This window comes from Panulirus ornatus, chromosome 52 (genome assembly GCF_036320965.1).
Source record: "Panulirus ornatus isolate Po-2019 chromosome 52, ASM3632096v1, whole genome shotgun sequence".
Taxonomy (NCBI): domain Eukaryota; kingdom Metazoa; phylum Arthropoda; class Malacostraca; order Decapoda; family Palinuridae; genus Panulirus; species Panulirus ornatus.
The window spans coordinates 13,064,733-13,086,693 of NC_092275.1; the positions used below are offsets into that span (position 1 = coordinate 13,064,733).

The 21,961-nt window shown below is 39.3% G+C and overlaps 1 protein-coding gene across 4 annotated transcripts; it reads left to right on the top strand.

Moving 5' to 3' along the window:
- The first annotated feature begins 3,040 nt into the window (after positions 1-3,040).
- On the top strand, positions 3,041-18,704 carry LOC139765079 (uncharacterized). 4 transcript variants are annotated; one of them, XM_071692218.1, is made up of 3 exons: positions 3,041-3,175; positions 3,497-3,586; positions 15,065-18,704. In XM_071692218.1, exon 3 carries the CDS (start codon positions 15,654-15,656, stop codon positions 17,307-17,309), a length of 1,656 nt encoding a protein of 551 aa, XP_071548319.1. In that variant the 5' UTR covers positions 3,041-3,175; positions 3,497-3,586; positions 15,065-15,653; the 3' UTR covers positions 17,310-18,704. The 4 variants fall into 4 exon arrangements, with proteins under 4 accessions (XP_071548319.1, XP_071548321.1, XP_071548318.1 ...); XM_071692220.1 differs by lacking the exon at positions 3,497-3,586 and having other exon boundaries at positions 3,055-3,175; XM_071692217.1 differs by lacking the exons at positions 3,041-3,175; positions 3,497-3,586 and adding an exon at positions 3,828-3,975.
- The last annotated feature ends 3,257 nt before the right edge of the window (positions 18,705-21,961 follow it).

The window sequence follows — 21,961 nt, forward strand, 5'->3', positions numbered from 1 at the left end:
ACCCTCTTCTGCTCTCTCAACCACGCTCTTTTTATTTCCACACATCTCTCTTACCCTTACGTTACTTACTCGATCAAACCACCTCACACCACACATTGTCCTCAAACATCTCATTTCCAGCACATCCATCCTCCTGCGCACATCTCTATCCATAGCCCACGCCTCGCAACCATACAACATTGTTGGAACCACTATTCCCTCAAACATACCCATTTTTGCTTTCCGAGATAATGTTCTCGACTTCCACACATTTTTCAAGGCTCCCAAAATTTTCGCCCCCTCCCCCACCCTATGATCCACTTCCGCTTCCATGGTTCCATCCGCTGACAGATCCACTCCCAGATATCTAAAACACTTCACTTCCTCCAGTTTTTCTCCATTCAAACTCACCTCCCAATTGACTTGACCCTCACCCCTACTGTACCTAATAACCTTGCTCTTATTCACATTTACTCTCAACTTTCTTCTTCTACACACTTTACCAAACTCAGTCACCAGCTTCTGCAGTTTCTCACATGAATCAGCCACCAGCGCTGTATCATCAGCGAACAACAACTGACTCACTTCCCAAGCTCTCTTATCCCCAACAGACTTCATACTTGCCCCTCTTTCCAGGACTCTTGCATTTACCTCCCTTACAACCCCATCCATAAACAAATTAAACAACCATGGAGACATCACACACCCCTGCCGCAAACCTACATTCACTGAGAACCAATCACTTTCCTCTCTTCCTACACGTACACATGCCTTACATCCTCGATAAAAACTTTTCACTGCTTCTAACAACTTGCCTCCCACACCATATATTCTTAATACCTTCCACAGAGCATCTCTATCAACTCTATCATATGCCTTCTCCAGATCCATAAATGCTACATACAAATCCATTTGCTTTTCTAAGTATTTCTCACATACATTCTTCAAAGCAAACACCTGATCCACACATCCTCTACCACTTCTGAAACCGCACTGCTCTTCCCCAATCTGATGCTCTGTACATGCCTTCACCCTCTCAATCAATACCCTCCCATATAATTTACCAGGAATACTAAACAAACTTATACCTCTGTAATTTGAGCACTCACTCTTATCCCCTTTGCCTTTGTACAATGGCACTATGCACGCATTCCGCCAATCCTCAGGCACCTCACCATGAGTCATTTTTTTTTTTTTTTTTTTTATACTTTGTCGCTGTCTCCCGCGTTTGCGAGGTAGCGCAAGGAAACAGACGAAAGAAATGGCCCAACCCCCCCCCATACACATGTACATACACACGTCCACACACGCAAATATACATACCTACACAGCTTTCCATGGTTTACCCCAGACGCTTCACATGCCTTGATTCAATCCACTGACAGCACGTCAACCCCTGTATACCACATCGCTCCAATTCACTCTATTCCTTGCCCTCCTTTCACCCTCCTGCATGTTCAGGCCCCGATCACACAAAATCTTTTTCACTCCATCTTTCCACCTCCAATTTGGTCTCCCTCTTCTCCTCGTTCCCTCCACCTCCGACACATATATCCTCTTGGTCAATCTTTCCTCACTCATTCTCTCCATGTGCCCAAACCATTTCAAGACACCCTCTTCTGCTCTCTCAACCACGCTCTTTTTATTTCCACACATCTCTCTTACCCTTACGTTACTTACTCGATCAAACCACCTCACACCACACATTGTCCTCAAACATCTCATTTCCAGCACATCCATCCTCCTGCGCACAACTCTATCCATAGCCCACGCCTCGCAACCATACAGCATTGTTGGAACCACTATTCCTTCAAACATACCCATTTTTGCTTTCCGAGATAATGTTCTTGACTTCCACACATTTTTCAAGGCTCCCAAAATTTTCGCCCCCTCCCCCACCCTATGATTCACTTCCGCTTCCATGGTTCCATCCGCTGACAAATCCACTCCCAGATATCTAAAACACTTCACTTCCTCCAGTTTTTCTCCATTCAAACTCACCTCCCAATTGACTTGACCCTCAACCCTACTGTACCTAATAACCTTGCTCTTATTCACATTTACTCTTAACTTTCTTCTTCCACACACTTTACCAAACTCAGTCACCAGCTTCTGCAGTTTCTCACATGAATCAGCCACCAGCGCTGTATCATCAGCGAACAACAACTGACTCACTTCCCAAGCTCTCTCATCCCCAACAGACTTCATACTTGCCCCTCTTTCCAAAACTCTTGCATTTACCTCCCTAACAACCCCATCCATAAACAAATTAAACAACCATGGAGACATCACACACCCCTGCCGCAAACCTACATTCACTGAGAACCAATCACTTTCCTCTCTTCCTACACGTACACATGCCTTACATCCTCGATAAAAACTTTTCACTGCTTCTAACAACTTGCCTCCCACACCATATATTCTTAATACCTTCCACAGAGCATCTCTATCAACTCTATCATATGCCTTCTCCAGATCCATAAATGCTACATACAAATCCATTTGCTTTTCTAAGTATTTCTCACATACATTCTTCAAAGCAAACACCTGATCCACACATCCTCTACCACTTCTGAAACCGCACTGCTCTTCCCCAATCTGATGCTCTGTACATGCCTTCACCCTCTCAATCAATACCCTCCCATATAATTTACCAGGAATACTCAACAAACTTATACCTCTGTAATTTGAGCACTCACTCTTATCCCCTTTGCCTTTGTACAATGGCACTATGCACGCATTCCGCCAATCCTCAGGCACCTCACCATGAGTCATACATATATTAAATAACCTTACCAACCAGTCAACAATACAGTCACCCCCTTTTTTAATAAATTCCACTGCAATACCATCCAATCCTGCTGCCTTGCCATCTTTCATCTTTATATATATATATATATATATATATATATATATATATATATATATATATATATATATATATATATATATATATACAAGGTTAAGAGACGGGGCAAAACGAGTGTAAAACTCTGTGACACGCAGGGTATTCGCATAGAGACACATACTAGCCTTAACTAGACACCAAGTTCCAAAAGGAGAACTAACAGCTGAGTTGGTTGTAGGTCGACAGCCATACTCAGGATACGAACCGAAGGGGCTGAGGAGGGTGTAGATCATGGTCAGCTACCTCATCACAACACCAAGTTGGATAGGCTAATACATGCTGACTTGAGTAAGGAAAACGTTCACTGTAAAGCGTAAACAGAAATGGCCATGAAAATTCATTAGCACACTGAAGGTGCTCTTTGCTTCAGTGGAAGTTAGTAACTTACATTACATTTAATCTCACGGTATTTTGTTAAAATGGGGCTTTGATATTATTCCTTTTCTTATTTATGTTTGGTTTCATGAGGGCAGTAAATGAATTTACTAGGATGACCTTGATTTATCATTGCACCCTGATTTCAGCTTCTATATGATGTCGCCATAGTGCTGAACATGTTCTGTATTATACCACTGTGTATTCTTATCCTTTATATCTGAATTGTTTTAGGGATTTTCATATGTTCCGCTATCAGTTATATAGCCAGCAAGGTCTCCGGCGAGTGAGATAGACAGCGAACTTTTCCAGTTCCCAAAGCAGGTGAGGAAAACTATCGCATAACGATTGAAAAGTATTTCATTTATTTTTATTCAGTACATTTGGAAATTTTAGATACACTTTGTTATTAAAATACATAACTTCTACATCATGTTATGTACACTAGTTAATTCATAATTCTAATCACTCAATTAAATATAAAGATATGGATATATGTCATATGACGGTAAGTTTATGAAATATTAAGCCATATACTCCACTAGTCTCAAGATGTACTCAGTTTTTGTCATAACAGCGACTCTAATAAGAGGTGGCTATAAGAGTGGCCTAGGGTAACAATGATACCGGCTGAGGAGCAGTAGAATTAAATCAAAGCGTCAGTCTTGCAGACCTGTAAGGCATCATTAAAGTGAACTGATGAAATTAACAAGGTAAAAATTTGGTTTAGTATAGTGTATCACTTTAGCTCCGCATCGGTTGACTTTAGATATTGACTGTGTTCTGCAAAGCTTATGTTGTTTAGATGATATAATAAAATGCTGAGCATGATTTGGAGTACGTTGATTTATCGGAGGATAGAAAATAGGGATAACTGTTATGGATACAAGGCAAACTTTGGGGTTAATGTAAAAGTAGAAATACTTTTGAATATCATCGAAACCCAGAAAAACCTCGCCTAGTGGCAGAAATGATATTGAAAATACGCAGACATTATATTAAACTTAAGGTGTGGATCGCCCAGTGTTACCCCTTTGATGAATTTCACCGTTAAGATGGCTTTGCATATATATATATATATATATATATATATATATATATATATATATATATATATATATATATATATATATATAAATGTGAATAAGAGCAAGGTTATTAGGTACAGTAGGGTTGAGGGACAAGTTAATTGGGAGGTAAGTTTGAATGGAGAAAGACTGGAGGAAGTGAAGTGTTTTAGATATCTGGGAATGGATTTGGCAGCGGATCGAACCATGGAAGTGGAAGTGAATCATAGGGTAGGGAAGGGGGCGAAAGTTATGGGAGTGTTGAAGAATGTGTGGAAGTCGAGAACGTTATCTCGGAAAGCAAAAATGGGTATGTTTGAAGGCATAGTGGTTCCAACAATGTGATGTGGTTGCAAGGCGTGGGCTATAGATAGAGTTGTGCAGAGGAGGGTGGATGTGATGGAAATGAGATGTTTGAGGACAATATGTGGTGTGAGGTGGTTTGATCGAGTAAGTAATAATAGGGTAAGAGAGATGTAATAAAAAGAATGTGGTTGAGAGAGCAGAAGAGGGTGTTTTTAAATGGTTTGGTCACATGCAGAGAATGAGTGAGGAAAGATTGACCAAGAGGATATATGTGTCAGAGATGGAGGGAACAAGGAGAAGTGGGAGACTAAATTGGAGGTGGAAAGATGGAGTGAAAAAGATTTTGAGTGATGAGGGCCAGAACATGCAGGAGGGTGAAAGGCGTGCAAGGAATAGAGTGAATTGGAACGATGTGGTATACCGGGGTCTGTCATTGGATTGAATCAGGGCATGTGAAGTGTCTGGGGTAAACCATGGAAAGTCTGAGGGGCCTGGATTTGGAAAGGGAGCTGTGGTTTCGGTGCATTATTACACGACAGCTTGAGACTGAGTGTTAACGAATGTGGCCCTAGTTGTCTTTTCCTAGCGCTACCTCGCATACTTGAAGGGGGAGGGGGTTGTTATTTCATGTGTGGCGGGTTGGCAATGGGAATGAATAAAGGCAGACTATGAATGATATACATGGGTATATATGTATGTCTGTGTGTGTATATATATATGTATACGTTGAGATGTATAGGTATGTATATTTGCGTGTGTGGACGTGTATGTATATACATGTGCATGTGGGTGAGTTGGGCCATTTCTTTTGTCTGTTGCCTTGCGCTACCTCGCTGACGCGGGAGACAGCGACAAATCAAAATGAAAATGATAATATAGTAAAATAAAGAAGAAAGAAGAAAGTTAAGAGTAAATGTGAATAAGAGCAAGGTTATTAGGTACAGTGGGGTTGAGGGTCAAGTCAATTGGGAGGTAAGTTTGAATGGAGAAAAACTGGAGGAAGTAAAGTGTTTTAGATATCTGGGAGTGGATCTGGCAGCGGATGGAACCATGGAAGCGGAAGTGGATCATAGGGTGGGGGAGGGGGCGAAAATTCTGGGAGCCTTGAAGAATGTGTGGAAGTCGAGAACACTATCTCGGAAAGCAAAAATGGGTATGTTTGAAGGAATAGTGGTTCCAACAATGTTGTATGGTTGCGAGGCGTGGGCTATAGATAGAGTTGTGCGCAGGAGGATGGATGTGCTGGAAATGAGATGTTTGAGGACAATGTGTGGTGTGAGGTGGTTTGATCGAGTAAGTAACGTAAGGGTAAGAGAGATGTGTGGAAATAAAAAGAGCGTGGTTGAGAGAGCAGAAGAGGGTGTTTTGAAATGGTTTGGGCACATGGAGAGAATGAGTGAGGAAAGATTGACCAAGAGGATATATGTGTCAGAGGTGGAGGGAACGAGGAGAAGTGGGAGACCAAATTGGGGATGGAAAGATGGAGTGAAAAAGATTTTGTGTGATCGGGGCCTGAACATGCAGGAGGGTGAAAGGAGGGCAAGGAATAGAGTGAATTGGATCGACGTGGTATACCGGGGTTGACGTGCTGTCAGTGGATTGAATCAGGGCATGTGAAGCGTCTGGGGTAAACCATGGAAAGCTGTGTAGGTATATATATTTGCGTGTGTGGACGTATGTATATACATGTGTATGGGGGTGGGTTGGGCCATTTCTTTCGTCTGTTTCCTTGCGCTACCTCGCAAATGCGGGAGACAGCGACAAAGCAAAAAAATATATATATATGTATATATATATATATATATATATATATATATATATATATATATATATATATATATATATATATTGGAAAAGATCAGAATTTTGCGCATGATCAAGATATTCCTATGAATCCATGGGGAAATCATTTTATAGAGTTGAGCCCAAACCTCCCATTGACACCAAGAATCTCTTAGTTCTTCCTTTTAATAATAATTTCACTTTGCTTCCCATGTTGCTTAAATCCTTTAATGTAAATGTTGCCTTTAGCAACAATAATACTGTAAAGAATATCTTAATCAGGAATTTACCAGAAAATTCTCTTGGATGCATCTATAAAGTGCTTAGTGGAAACTGATAAATTTTATGTTGGTCAGAATGGTAAGAATCTTTCTGTTAGACTTAAGCAACATAAATGTAGTATAAGAATGGGACAAGAATCAAATGCTTTGTTTAATCACGTTAAAAACTATGATCATTGTATTGACTGGAGTAACGTCATCTCAGTTATTAACTCTAACTCTATTACCAGGAGAAATATCATTGAATCTTCTATTATTAAATACACAAAGAATTATAATCTTAATATTAGTGATGGTCTATACAAATTAGATAACTTTATTGTTAATAAGATTTGTAAAATGATAAGTTTATGAACGCTTGTTGTATGTTTTGGACAATCACATGTTTACCAAATGGCATCCTAGCTTCGTCTCTTAGATGTATATCAACTGACTGTTATATTTCTCTCTTGTGTCTCCCCTGATGATGTGATTATTACACGAAAGTGCACATAGGAACTTTTCGTGTTTTATTTTCCCCGTGGACTCATAGGAATATGAAAGATGAAAGCCGGCAAGGCAACAGGTTTGGATGGTATTGCAGTGGAATTTATTAAAAAAGGGGGTGACTGTATTGTTGACTGGTTGGTAAAGTTATTTAATGTATGTATGACTCATGGTGAGGTGCCTGAGGATTGGCGGAATGCGTGCATAGTGCCATTGTACAAAGGCAAAGGGGATAAGAGTGAGTGCTCAAATTACAGAGGTATAAGTTTGTTGAGTATTCCTGGTAAGTTATATGGGAGGGTATTGATTGAGAGGGTGAAGGCATGTACAGAGCATCAGATTGGGAAAGAGCATTGTGTTTTCAGAAGTGGTAGAGGATGTGTGGATCAGGTCTTTGCTTTGAAGAATGTATGAGAAATACTTAGAAAAGCAAATGGATTTGAATGTAGCATGTATGGATCTGGAGAAGGCATATGATAGAGTTGATAGAGATACTCTGTGGAAGGTATTAAGAATATTTTGTGTGGGAGGCAAGTTGTTAGAAGCAGTGAAAAGTTTTTATCGAGGATGTAAGGCATGTGTACGTGTAGGAAGAGAGGAAAGTGATAGGTTCTCAGTGAATGTAGGTTTGCGGCAGGGGTGTGTGATGTCTCCATGGTTGTTTAATTTGTTTATGGATGGGGTTGTTAGGGAGGTGAATGCAAGAGTTTTGGAAAGAGGGGCAAGTATGAAGTCTGTTGGGGATGAGAGAGCTTGGGAAGTGAGTCAGTTGTTGTTCGCTGATGATACAGCGCTGGTGGCTGATTCATGTGAGAAACTGCAGAAGCTGGTGACTGAGTTTGGTAAAGTGTGTGAAAGAAGAAAGTTAAGAGTAAATGTGAATAAGAGCAAGGTTATTAGGTACAGTAGGGTTGAGGGTCAAGTCAATTGGGAGGTGAGTTTGAATGGAGAAAAACTGGAGGAAGTGAAGTGTTTTAGATATCTGGGAGTGGATCTGGCAGCGGATGGAACCATGGAAGCGGAAGTGGATCATAGGGTGGGGGAGGGGGCGAAAATTCTGGGAGCTTTGAAGAATGTGTGGAAGTCGAGAACATTATCTCGGAAAGCAAAAATGGGTATGTTTGAAGGAATAGTGGTTCCAACAATGTTGTATGGTTGCGAGGCGTGGGCTATGGATAGAGTTGTGCGCAGGAGGATGGATGTGCTGGAAATGAGATGTTTGAGGACAATGTGTGGTGTGAGGTGGTTTGATCGAGTGAGTAACGTAAGGGTGAGAGAGATGTGTGGAAATAAAAAGAGCGTGGTTGAGAGAGCAGAAGAGGGTGTTTTGAAGTGGTTTGGGCACATGGAGAGAATGAGTGAGGAAAGATTGACCAAGAGGATATATGTGTCGGAGGTGGAGGGAACGAGGAGAAGAGGGAGACCAAATTGGAGGTGGAAAGATGGAGTGAAAAAGATTTTGTGTAATCGGGGCCTGAACATGCAGGAGGGTGAAAGGAGGGCAAGGAATAGAGTGAGTTGGAGCGATGTGGTATACCGGGGTTGACGTGCTGTCAGTGGATTGAATCAAGGCATGTCAAGCGTCTGGGGTAAACCATGGAAAGCTGTGTAGGTATGTATTTTTGCGTGTGTGGACGTATGTATATACATGTGTATGGGGGGGGGTTGGGCCATTTCTTTCGTCTGTTTCCTTGCGCTACCTCGCAAACGCGGGAGACAGCGACAAAGTATAATAAAAATAAATAAATATATATATATAATATTTGGTCTCCCACTTCTCCTCGTTCCCTCCACCTCCGACACATATATCCTCTTGGTCAATCTTTCCTCACTCATTCTCTCCATGTGCCCAAACCATTTCAGAACACCCTCTTCTGCTCTCTCAACCACGCTCTTTTTATTTCCACACGTCTCTCTTACCCTTACATTACTTACTCGATCAAACCACCTCACACCACACATTGTCCTCAAACATCTCATTTCCAGCACATCCACCCTCCTGTGCACAACTCTATCCATAGCCCACGCCTCGCAACCATACAACATTGTTGGAACCACTATTCCTTCAACCATACCCATTTTTTGCTTTCCGAGATAATGTTCTCGACTTCCCCACATTCTTAAAGGCTCCCAGGATTTTTGCCCCCTCCCCCACCCTATGATTCACGATGTGGTATACCGGGGTTGACGTGCTGTCAGTGGATTGAATCAGGGCATGTGAAGCGTCGGGTAAATCATGGAAAGCTGTGTAGGTATGGATATTTGCGTGTGTGGACGTATGTATATACATGTGTATGGGGGTGGGTTGGGCCATTTCTTTCGTCTGTTTCCTTGCGCTACCTCGCAAACGCGGGAGACAGCGACAAAGCAAAAAAAAAAAAAAGAATAACTTTTACATTAATCAACCTCATAATTACCTTGGTATGCAGAATTCTCACTATTATTGCCTTATTTGATATTGTTGAATTCTATGTAAAGTTCAGATTCATGTTCTGACAACTGTTACTGCCTTCTTTGAAATACCAGCATTGCAAAACAGACTTATTAAGTATCCAAATCAAATATCAGTACTGAGCTAATATAGATTTTTACCTATAACAATGTAATTTGTAAGTTGAATTTAAGTTACATACATATAAACATAGAAGCTAAAAATGTATTAAACATAAAATCGGAAAATCTGTCCATGTTTCATGATCAGAATTGAAAAGCTTACTGTAATCTGCACGATTACGAAGGAGCATTTAAGCACTGATTATCGTTCAATAGTTTCAGGGTGGGATAGGTTACTGGTTTGTCTCCATAGCCCTAATGGCTTTGGATACTAAATGATTTTGTTTGGTTTATTACTATTGTACCTCCACATCAAAACTAGCTTGGATGTCAAATGGTTTTGTCTTCAGTGCTAATGTATTATTGCATTACTTTTATACATTTTCTTGTACTACTGTGGCAGCATGAACTTGATGTACTTTCCTCCTCAGCATTTTGATGGTTACAGACCAGATATGGGTAAAGGATATGTCAACTTTGAGTTTTGTCAGTAATTGTTTTCTGACTCTACTTCCCTACTTACTACATGCAAGATTTTTGGAAACCCCTGATTGTATATAGCACACTCACAGTCAGCTACCAGAGGCATACCATACCATATATGGCACATCAGCAGTTGATGAATTGAAAGTAAAATTAGTATTTGTACAAGCCGCTTTGATGCACAAGACCGGATTATAGTGATGGGTGATTTGAATGCAAAGGTGAGTAATGTGGCAGTTGAGGGTATAATTGGTGTACATGGGGTCTTCAGTGTTGTAAATGAAAATGGTGAAGAGCTTGTACATTTGTGTGTGTTGAAAAAAGGACTGATGATTGGGAATACCTGGTTTAAAAAGAGAAATATACATAAGTATACTTATGTGAGTGGAAAAGATGGGCAGAGAGCATTATTGGATTACGTGTTAATTGATAGGTGCGTGAAAGGAGACTTTTGGATGTTAATGTGCTGAGAGGGGCAATTGGAGGGATGTCTGATCATTATCTTGTGGAGGCGAAGGTGAAGATATGTAAAGGTTTTCAGAAAAGAAGAAAGAATGTTGGGGTGAAGAGAGTGGTGAGAGTAAGTGAGCTTGGAAAGGAGACTTGTATGAGGATGTACCAGGAGAGATTGAGTGCAGAATGGAAAAAGGTGAGAGTAAATGATGTAAGGGGAGTGGGGGAGGAATGGGATGTATTTAGGGAAGCAGTGATGGCTTGTGCAAAAGATGCCTGTGGCATGAGAAAAGTGGGAGGTGGGCAGATTAGAAAGGGTAGAGTGGTGGGATGAAGAAGTAAGATTGTTAGTGAAAGAGAAGAGAGAGGCATTTGGACAATTTTTGCAGGGAAATAGTGCAAATGACTGGGAGATGTATAAAAGAAAGAGACAGGAGGTCAAGAGAAAGGTGCAAGAGGTGAAAAAGAGGGCAAATGAGAGATGGGGTGAGAGAGTATCATTAGATTTTAGTGAGAATGAAAAGATGTTTTGGAAGGAGGTAAATAATGTGTGTAAGACAAGAGAACAAATGGGAATATCGGTGAAGGGGGCTAATTGGGAGGTAATAACAAGTAGTGGTGAAGTGAGAAGGAGATGAAGTGAGTATTTTGAAGGTTTGTTGAATGTGTTTGATGATAAAGTGGCAGATATAGGGTGTTTTGGTTGAGGTGGTGTGCGAAGTGAGAGGGTCAGGGAGAATGGTTTGGTAAACAGAGAAGAGGTAGTGAAAGCTTTGCAGGAGATGAAACCAGCAAGGTGGCAGGTTTGGATGGTATTGCAGTGGAATTTATTAAAAAAGGGGGTTACTGTGTTGTTCACTGGTTGGTGAGAACATTCAATGTATGTATGGCTCATGGTGAAGTGCCTGAGGATTGGTGGAATGCATGCATAATGCCATTGTATAAAGGCAAAGGGGATAAGAGTGAGTGTTCAAATTACAGAGGTATAAGTTTGTTGAGTATTCCTGAGAAATTATATGGGAGGGTATTGATTGAGAGGGTGAAGGCATGCACAGAGCATCAGATGGGGAAGAGCAGTGTGGTTTCAGAAGTGGTAGAGGATGTTTGGATCAGGTGTTTGCTTTGATGAATGTATGTGAGAAATACTTAGAAAAACAGATGGATTTATATGTAGCATTTATGGGTCTGGAGAAGGCATATGTAGAGTTGATAGAGATGCTCTGTGGAAGGTATTAAGAGTATATGGTGTGGAAGGTAAGTTGCAAGAAGCAGTGAAAAGTTTTTATTAAGGAAGTAAGGCATGTGTATGAGTAGGAAGAGAGAAAAGTGATTGGTTCCCAATGAATGTTGGTTTGTGGCATGGTTGTGTGATGTCTCCATGGCTGTTTAATTTCTTAATGGATGGGGTTGTTAGGGAGGTGAATGCAAGAGTTTTGGAGAGAGGGGCAAGTATGCAGTCTGTTGTGGATGAGAGGGCTTGGGAAGCGAGTCAGTTGTTGTTCACTGATGATACAGTGCTGGTGGCTGATTCGGGTGAGAAACTGCAGAAGATGGTGACTGAGTTTGGTAAATTGTGTGAAAGAAGAAAGCTGAGAGTCAATGTAAGTAAGAGCAAGGTTATTAGGTTCAGTAGGGTTGAGGGGCAAGTAAACTGAGAGGTAAGTTTGAATGAAGAAAAACTGGAGGAATTGAAATGTTTTAGATATCTGGGAGTAGATTTAGCAGCGGATGGAGCCATGGAAGTGGATATGAGTCACAGAATAGGGAAGGGGGCGAAGGTTCTGGGAGCTCTGAAGAATGTGTGGAAGATGAGAACGTTATCTTGGAGAGCAAAAATGGGTATGTTTGAAGGAATAGTGGTTCCATCAGTCTTATATGGTTGTGAGGCATGAGCATAGAGTTGTGTGGAGGAGGGTAGATGTGTTGGAAATGAGATGTTTGAGGACAATATGTGATGTGAGGTGGTTTGATCGAGTAAGTAATGAAAGGGTAAGAGGGATGTGTGGTAATAAGAGTATGGTTGAGAGACCAGAAGAGGGCATATTGAAATGGTTTGGTCACATGGAGAGAATGAGTGAGGAAAGATTGACAAAGAGGATATGTGTGTCAGAGGTGGAGGGAATGAGAAGTGGGAGACCAAAGTGGAGGTGGAAGGATGGAGTGAAAAAGATTTTGAGCAATCGGGGCCTGAACATACAGGAGGGTGATAGGTGTGCAAGGAATAGAGTGAATTGTAACGATGTCATATACTGGGGTGTATGTGATATCAATGGATTGAACCAGGGTATGTGGAGTATACCATGGAAACTTTTGTATGGCCTGGATGTGGAAAGGGAGCTGTGGTTTTGGTGCATTACACATGACAGCTAGAGACTGAGTGTGAAGGAATGTGGCCTTTGTTGTCTTTTCCTAGCGCTACCTCACACACGCAGGGGGGGGGGGTAAGGAGGTGCCATTTCATGTATGGCGGGGTGGCAACGGGAATGGATGAAGGCAGACAGTATGAATATGTACATGTGTATGTATGTATCTGTATATGTATGTATATGTTGAGATATATAGGTATGTTTATGTGCGTGTGTGGACATGTATGTATATACATGTGTATGTGGGTGGGTTAGGCCATTCTTTCGTCTGTTTCCTTGCGCTGCCAAACTAAAGCAGGAGACAGCAACAAAGTATAGTAAAGATAAAATGTTGAAATGTATAGGTATGCATATCTTCCTGTGTGGGCATTTATGTATATACATGTGTATGTGGGTGGGTTGGGCCATTCTTTCATCTGTTTCCTTGCGCTACCTTGCCAACGTGGGAGACAGCGACAAAGTATATTAGAATATATATAAATACAAGTCAGCATTACCATGAGTGCAAGGTAAATACTAAGTTCTATAATGATTTGAAAATATCATAGTATTGTATTATCAAGAATTGATGATCACTTTTTGAAATGCTCTTCCTAAACAAAGGAAAAGATTATATCTTCAAACTGCTGCTCTCATTAGTAAGGGATAGGAGTGTATCAGTGAAGCATGCATTATCATTAATTTATTGTATTTATGAAATTACTCATTTGAGTGCATTTAATTTGATTGGAATTAATGAACTTTCTGCCCTCATTTGGTCATAAAGTTTGTCATGTAGGTAAAATCAGATTTCAGGATGCTTAACTCATCCACAGCTGCAACAGTATAGAATAAGTCCCTTTTTGGGATTCTTTCAAGTCATTGGTGGGCGAATTTAGTGACCTGCTGAATTTACTTTCATTTGATAATTCTTTCTGGTCTTGGTAGGATTAAAGACCATGGGTTGAGCGTTGCAGTCTCTCATCTGACTATGGTATATCATATTACAATGTGTTTGCATAACCACATTACTTTAGAACTACTGATAGGTGGTTAATAGGGTTAGAGTGACCGCTTGATAACTTCACTCATACGAGCCTCACGCTTTGCTGACTTGGTGGATTTTTTAAGGTATCATAAATCCCCAAAAACATGGCTTAATACTGAAATAGACATGAAAATACGTATAATGCAGCTTTGGAAACAGTTTTATGGGGGACTTGTATGAATAAGTTTTGAAACAGTTTGCAGCGGTGCAAATGGTGGTGGTAGTATAAAGTGCATAACACAGTTATGGAGCTCAACAGTTGTTGCATAACACCCTTAATTCAAGCTGTACATGCTGTATTTGAATTATCACTTAACACCACAAGATTTATTGTCATACTGAACAAGAGGCACTGATGTTTACAATAATGTCCTGTACAGTCACTTTACACTGTGTACAATACTTAATGACTAAAATCTTCACACACCATGTATTTAGAGGCACTACCATTTATGCAGTGGAGCTCTTTCAACTTTTTTTCAATGGTCATGCCTTTAAACTTGGTCCCCTTGCTCCCAAAGGGGTTACAAGAGGTTGGCAATTTATATAAGCTTGTCCTGGAAGACATTATAAGCTTGCAGTCCCAGTAAGAATGAGAATATGTAATTATGCATGAGAATACCTTTGCTTATCCGCTTATTGTGACAGCCATGTGGTAACTAATGATTCCTCTTATTGTGACAGCCATGTGGTAACTAATGATGCCATGCACTAGAACAGAGCTACCAGCTTAGCATCCATGTTGCCATGTGTTTCCCAGTAATAGCCAGAGCCATACTGAGTTTACACAGATTATGAGTAATTGAATACTGAGTTATCAGGGGTTTCTTTAATATGAGTATTACTATAGTGTTAACCAAAATTAAACTTTGACGGGTTTTACAACCATAAGCATCTTGACTTGCCCTTCTTAGGCTTAGATAATCATATCAAAATAAATTGTCTTTTTTGCAGTATGTACATAAGTCTCAAAAGCTGATTATTAATGCAATTTGCAGGTAGAAATGTGTTGCAGTGATTATGCCAGAGAAGAAATTGTTAGAGCTTCTTTTGAATAACCTGTCAATGAAGCAAGCCTAATGTGGAAGTGAACCAAGACATCAGAATTGCTGTAGAAAACACTCTGTAAAGTCATCATAAAGTTAGAAATTTATTCCCAGAAGCACTCATATTTAAATGTTTTGGAAATTATCTTCAGTCTTGAAGTTATAATGATATTATTTCTCTTTGTATTTTACCGTAGTGTATAGTCAATTGTTCCATGGTGTGAATCAAGAAGGTAAATAGAAAACCAATTAGCGTAGAAAATTCTTGCTTGATTCTGTGCTTATTTATTTGGTTACAAAGCATCTGTACTGGTTTATACTGTATGCACTGTATAAATGAAGGAATGTTTAGGGCCATTAATAATTTGAAATGATTTGCATCAGATTTGTTTTCTTGTGTATATACAAATAAGCAAGATTTTTTTTAGAGTGAAAAAATCAAGACGAAACTTATTATGAAACTGATATCTGTAATATGATGCACTAAGCCTATTTTTCCCAGGTATTCTGTGGCCTAAGATTTTATTGTCCTGTATTATATATGGTACATTTCACGATGGCCCCCAATCATAAAATGTCATATAATTCGACTTTAAGGCAGAATGTGTTTTTTTGCTCTGTGTGTGAAAGAGGATTTTCACAGAAGGGTAATTTAAAAAGACACATATTGACTCATACTGGGGAAAAACCATTTCATTGTTCCAAGTGTATTAAAAAGTACACCACCAAGTATGAACTCAAAATACATATTCTTACTCATTCTGAGGATAATCCATTCCAGTGTTCTGTGTGCCAAAAGACATTTACAAGGAGCAATAGCCTCAAGAGACACCTTATAACACATAGTAACAAAACTGAGAAACATCATGAAAAGAAGCAGAATAAGAAAAATCCTCATAAAGCCTTTAATAAAGGGGTTAGAAAGATATTTCAATCTGATGAAGATTGTGTCAAAAAAGAACTTTTTGAGATTTGTAGCCATAAAAGTTATGTGGATATATTTTCATGTGACCAGGATTCAGAGTTAGGTTCTACAAAAGGTGAAATTAAGGAAGATTTGTGTGTAACTCCTGGTGAAGGAGTTGAAAATTATTTAAAATCAGAGCTTTTACATTCTATAAGAAATGAAAGCCTTAAAGAAATTTCTCTCAAAAAAGAAATAGCAACAGAGACAGATGGTGTCTTGTATGACATGGTTTTTGAATCAATCCTTCAAAAAGATGAAACTGATCAAAGCATTTGTACACTGCCTGGTAAATTAGTTGATGACTATTTAAAGTTAGAAATATCAGATATCAGAGAAGAGAATGTTAATGAATATAAGAACATAACTGATAAAAGACTTAAAGAAAATCTTAATATTTACAGTGATAAGGAAAAAATTAAAACTACTGCAAATATGTTATTTGATAAACGGTTGTCAGGCATAAGACTGAAAGAGGAAAGTTTTATGAAAAGTTTATGCAAAACAGCCAGTAAAAACCTTGATAAAGTTTACAAACTTTTATGTTACATTGATGAAAAATCTATACCTAGATGTGGAAAAGCAGATACCAGTGAAATTGGTTGTGCAGTGCCAGTGCAAGAGTTTGAAAAGTATTCAGGAGTGACTACTATAACAAATAACATGAGCTCAAAGGGCCATATTACTAAAGTGTCTCAAATCATCCCTTCAGAGAATCATATTTCCCAGTGCGAAATATGTGGAGAAGAATTCCATAAAAAGAAACTTCTTAAAAAACACTTGATTACTCATACTGGAAAATTTCAGTGTTCTGAATGTTTAAAAAAGTATTCAGCAGTATCTGACCTTAAAAAACATATGCTGAATCATAAAAGAGAATTCCAATGTCCAGTTTGTGAGAGAATGTTTTCTCAGAAAGGGAACATGAAGAGGCATATATATACTCATTCACAAGAGAAACCATTTCACTGTTCAGATTGTGGAAAGATGTATTCAACAAAATATGAATTGAAACGACACATACACACTCATTCTGGTGGAAGCCCATTTCAGTGTTATGTGTGTCAGAAGAGATTCACAAAAAACAATAGCCTAAAGAGACATATGCTGCTGCACACTGGTGAAACTCCTTTTTCATGTTTTGAGTGTGGTAAAGGTTTTACTCAAAGGTTTCACCTTAAAAAACACATTCTTTCCCATTCAGATATAAAACTATTACCTTGTGTTGTGTGAAAAGAAGTTTGAATGTCACTGGGATCTTATAATGCATATGAATATTCATTCACAAGTCTATGTGGTTGTGAATACCTGCCTACTCATCAGTACCTGTGATCAGATTTTACCATTATGCAGGGCTAACATGTAGCACACCACATACATTGCTTGATTGATAGTACTGTTTTATGCTGCTGCTGCAAATTGTATAATTGTCAGTCTTGATCCCATCTGGAACAGTTTTCAGCCATTTTTAGCCATTTGAAGAACTTTTAAAAAAGTAACCTCAGCAACTGAAACTCATCAGAATGCAAGACAGGGAATTTACAAAGGGAGTTGTTTATGATAATACGAGTAAAGGGGTTAGTGTGAGAGGAAGACCACCTGTGACAGAAGGAAATAGAGAGGAAGAGTACTGGAGGGAGAGAAATGGAGGAGAAATGGTGCTTGCAAGGGAGGCATGTAAGGACAGGGACAAATGGAGACTCTTTTACTGTGGCCACACCCTTGATGGGAGTTCTCAGAAGGAGTGAGCATCAGATATATAGATAGAAAGGTAGATAGATAAGAAAATATTTAGAATTATTCCAACCTCAGATCATCATTTCTGTCTGCCAGAATCCATGGTAAGTCTTGATCAATGAGGATAAAATTTTGTAAATCACAGTGAAAAATCAGAGTTATTTTAAATTTGGATGAATGTCTGGGTTGGCTCTATACTGACTATCCTGTGCAAGATTTGAATCCTTGCAGGCCTGCACATGATTCATATCCTGCAATGGTAACTACTACACCAAGGAAGCTTTATTTAATTGTTAGATCCAGTGATATGCTTTAGATGAATAAGTAAGAAATAATCTTGTGTGTATTGTGCATGATACATATATCATAAAGTATTTGAAATTAGAATTGTTGAATCATTTAATTAAAAATGAAATCAAAAGTAGTCATTTTCCTGTGGACAAAATGCCAGGTCAGAGTCACTTGCAGCATTTTAATCAAATCTAAGGGGTTACTACATATTATTTGTGTGTTAAAGTAATGATGCTTTTAACCAAGATATTATTTATGTTTTCACTGATTAGATTTTGTATTAATACATATTAGGTGAATGAATGAAAATTAGTTATGTGTACTATATATTGTATATTTCAAGTATAGCATAGAGCATTTAGACATTTCACTGGCTGTGTTGATGTCAGATTATTTTCCCTGAGACCACCAACCATATGAAATTCAAAGACTAGACAGATCTTACAGTTGTATGTGAGGATGGTTTGGTTATACACTAAAAATTACAGACTCGGTCCATATTGATGCATGTATGTTTTATGAACCGCTTACTTAATTTTAATTTTCTCAGATTTCAAATAAAATTTGTACAAAAGTATCAATAAAGGAAAATGCCATTAATATATCAAATAAATCTCCTTGGAAATCTTCCCTGAAATTGATTAAGCAGTTGAATGAAGCTGACAGTCAGCATGAGTTATGGCATGAACATTACAAAAATTCATATTTTATATGATTCTGCATGTGAGGCGGTGATATTTATTAATCATTAGAAATCATGTTGAAAGGACTCAATAGTGTAAAGAATATATCACAAAATGTCAAAGCAAAATGATAGAAAAATATTCTAGTTTTTCCAATGATAGTACTAAAGTGAGGCAATCAGCATTAGGTAGACAGCATAAGCAGTAATTTTGAGTATCATAAAAGTTTAAAATATTTCAGAATGTGTGAGATTAGACTCTTCATTATTGGCTTCACAGAAAAGTTATGTAATAAGTCTAATATTTTCAAGAATATATGGCATTAGCATTTACTTGCAAAGAATATATAAAGAATGTGTCACAGTGTCATTGGAATACCCTAAAATTTGTAATGATCTAATACTTAAAGGCATTTTGAATGTTGGTATTATACCAGAAGAGTATGACAAAATATATCATTATTAGTTGACAAAGTAGTAATTGCCAAGATACTTATACAAAGAAATTCAAACAACTGACCAGTAGGTTTCTGTGAGAATGTCTGTGATAGTTGAAATGTTCAGAAGTTCACAGATTAGTGTGATTATTGTAGAAAAGCATTAGTCTTTTAACTCACACAAGTCATTCCTCACAACTCCAGATTTTCCTGCAGTGAGGGATTTGCACTAGCCCTGCCTTTTGGATAAATGGTTGAAGCATTAGATGGAAGCATTAGGTAGAAATGTTAGACAGGAGCTTTAGGTAGAAACTTTAAGTACAAATAGTAGGGTGTAACATTAGGCAGTAATAATAAAAAGACACAATAGGTAGCAGTAGTTGGTAGGAACATTGGGTTAACCTCAAATACTGCTAAAGTTGCCCTTTGCCAGTGGGTTGTTAAGAGTAAGGCACTAGAGGCTAAAAAGTGGCCTGAGTTCAACAGTTATGGAGACTTTTCAGTGGCCACCCCCTTTAGGGGATAGGGGAGAAAGAATACTTCCCATGCATTCCTCATGTCTCGTAGAAGGCGACTAAAGGGGATGGGAGCAGGGCGCTAGAAACCCTCCCCTCCTTGTATTTTAACTTTCTAAAAGGGGAAACAGAAGATGTATTGGTATGTATATGTGCTTATGTAGACGTGTATGTATATACATGTGTATGTGGGTGGGTTGGGCCATTCTTTCGTCTGTTTCCTTGCGCTACCTCACTAACGCGAGAGACAGCGACAAAGTATGTTAGGGAGGTGAATGCAAGAATTTTGGAAAGAGGGACAAGTATGCAGTCTGCTGTGGATGAGAGGGCTTGGGAAGTGAGTCAGTTGTTGTTCGCTGATGATACAGTGCTGGTGGCTGATTCAGGTGAGAAACTGCAGAAGCTGGTGACTGAGTTTGATAAAGTGTGTGAAAGAAGAAAGCTGAGAGTAAATGTGAATAAGAGCAAGGTTATTAGGTAAAGTAGGGTTGAGGGACAAGTCAATTGGGAGGTAAGTTTGAATGGAGAAAAACTGGAGGAAGTGAAGTGTTTTAGATATCTGGGAGTGGATTTGGCAGTGGATGGAACCATGGAAGCGGAAGTGAATCATAGGGTGGGGGAGGGGGCGAAAGTTCTGGGAGCATTGAAGAATGTGTGGAAGTCGAGAATGTTATCTTGGAAAGCAAAAATGGGTATGTTTGAAGGAATAGTGGTTCCAACAATGATATATGGTTGGGAGGCATGGGCTATAGATAGAGTTGTGCGGAGGAGGGTGGATGTGCTGGAAATGAGATGTTTGAGGACACTATGTGGTGTGAGGTGGTTTGATCGAGTAAGTAATGAAAGGGTAAGAGAGATGTGTGGTAATAAAAAGAGTGTGGTTGGGAGAGCAGAAGAGGGTGTTTTGAAATGGTTTGGTCACATGGAGAGAATGAGTGAGGAAAGATTGACAAAGAGGATATATGTGTCGTAGGTGGAGGGAATGAGGAGAAGTGGGAGACCAAATTGGAGGTGGAAAGATGGAGTGAAAAAGATTTTGAGCAATCGGGGCCTGAACATGCAGGAGGGTGAAAGGCATGCAAGGAATAGAGTGAGTTGGAACGATGTGGTATACCAGGGTGGACGTGCTGTCAATGGATTGAACCAGGGCATGTGAAGTGTCTGGGGTAAACCATGGAAAGTTCTGTGGGGCCTGGATGTGGAAAGGGAGCTGTGGTTTCGTTGCATTATTACATGACAGCTAGAGACTGAGTGTGAACGAATATGGCCTTTATTGTCTTTTCCTAGCGCTACCTCTTGCATATGCGGAGGAGGGGGTTGTTATTTCGTGTGTGGCGGGGTGGCGATGGGAATGAATAAAGGCAGACAGTATGAATTATGTACATGTGTATTTATGTATATATCTGTGTGTGTATATATATGTATACATTGAGATGTATAGGTATGTATATTTGCGTGTATGGACGTGTATGTATATACATATGTATGTGGGTGGGTTGGGCCATTCTTTCGTCTGTTTCCTTGCGCTACCTTGATAATGTGGGAGACAGTGACAAAGTAATATATATATATATATATATATATATATATATATATATATATATATATATATATATATATATATATATATATCTGTTTCCTTGCGCTACCTCGCAAACGCGGGAGACAGCGACAAAGTATAATAAATATAAATATAAATTTTTTTTTTTTTTTTTATACTTTGTCGCTGTCTCCCGCGTTTGCGAGGTAGCGCAAGGAAACAGACAAAAGAAATGGCCCAACCCACCCCCATACACATGTATATACATACGTCCACACACGCAAATATACATACCTACACAGCTTTCCATGGTTTACCCCAGACGCTTCACATGCCTTGATTCAATCCACTGACAGCACGTCAACCCCGGTATACCACATCGCTCCAATTCACTCTATTCCTTGCCCTCCTTTCACCCTCCTGCATGTTCAGGCCCCGATCACACAAAATCTTTTTCACTCCATCTTTCCACCTCCAATTTGGTCTCCCTCTTCTCCTTGCTCCCTCCACCTCCGACACATATATCCTCTTGGTCAATCTTTCCTCACTCATCCTCTCCATGTGCCCAAACCACTTCAAAACACCCTCTTCTGCTCTCTCAACCACACTCTTTTTATTTCCACACATCTCTCTTACCCTTACGTTACTCACTCGATCAAACCACCTCACACCACACATTGTCC

Coding starts and splice junctions, on each gene's coding strand:
- LOC139765079 (XM_071692218.1), top strand. CDS start 15,654: ATGGTACATTTCACGATGGCCCCCAATCATAAAATGTCATATAATTCG.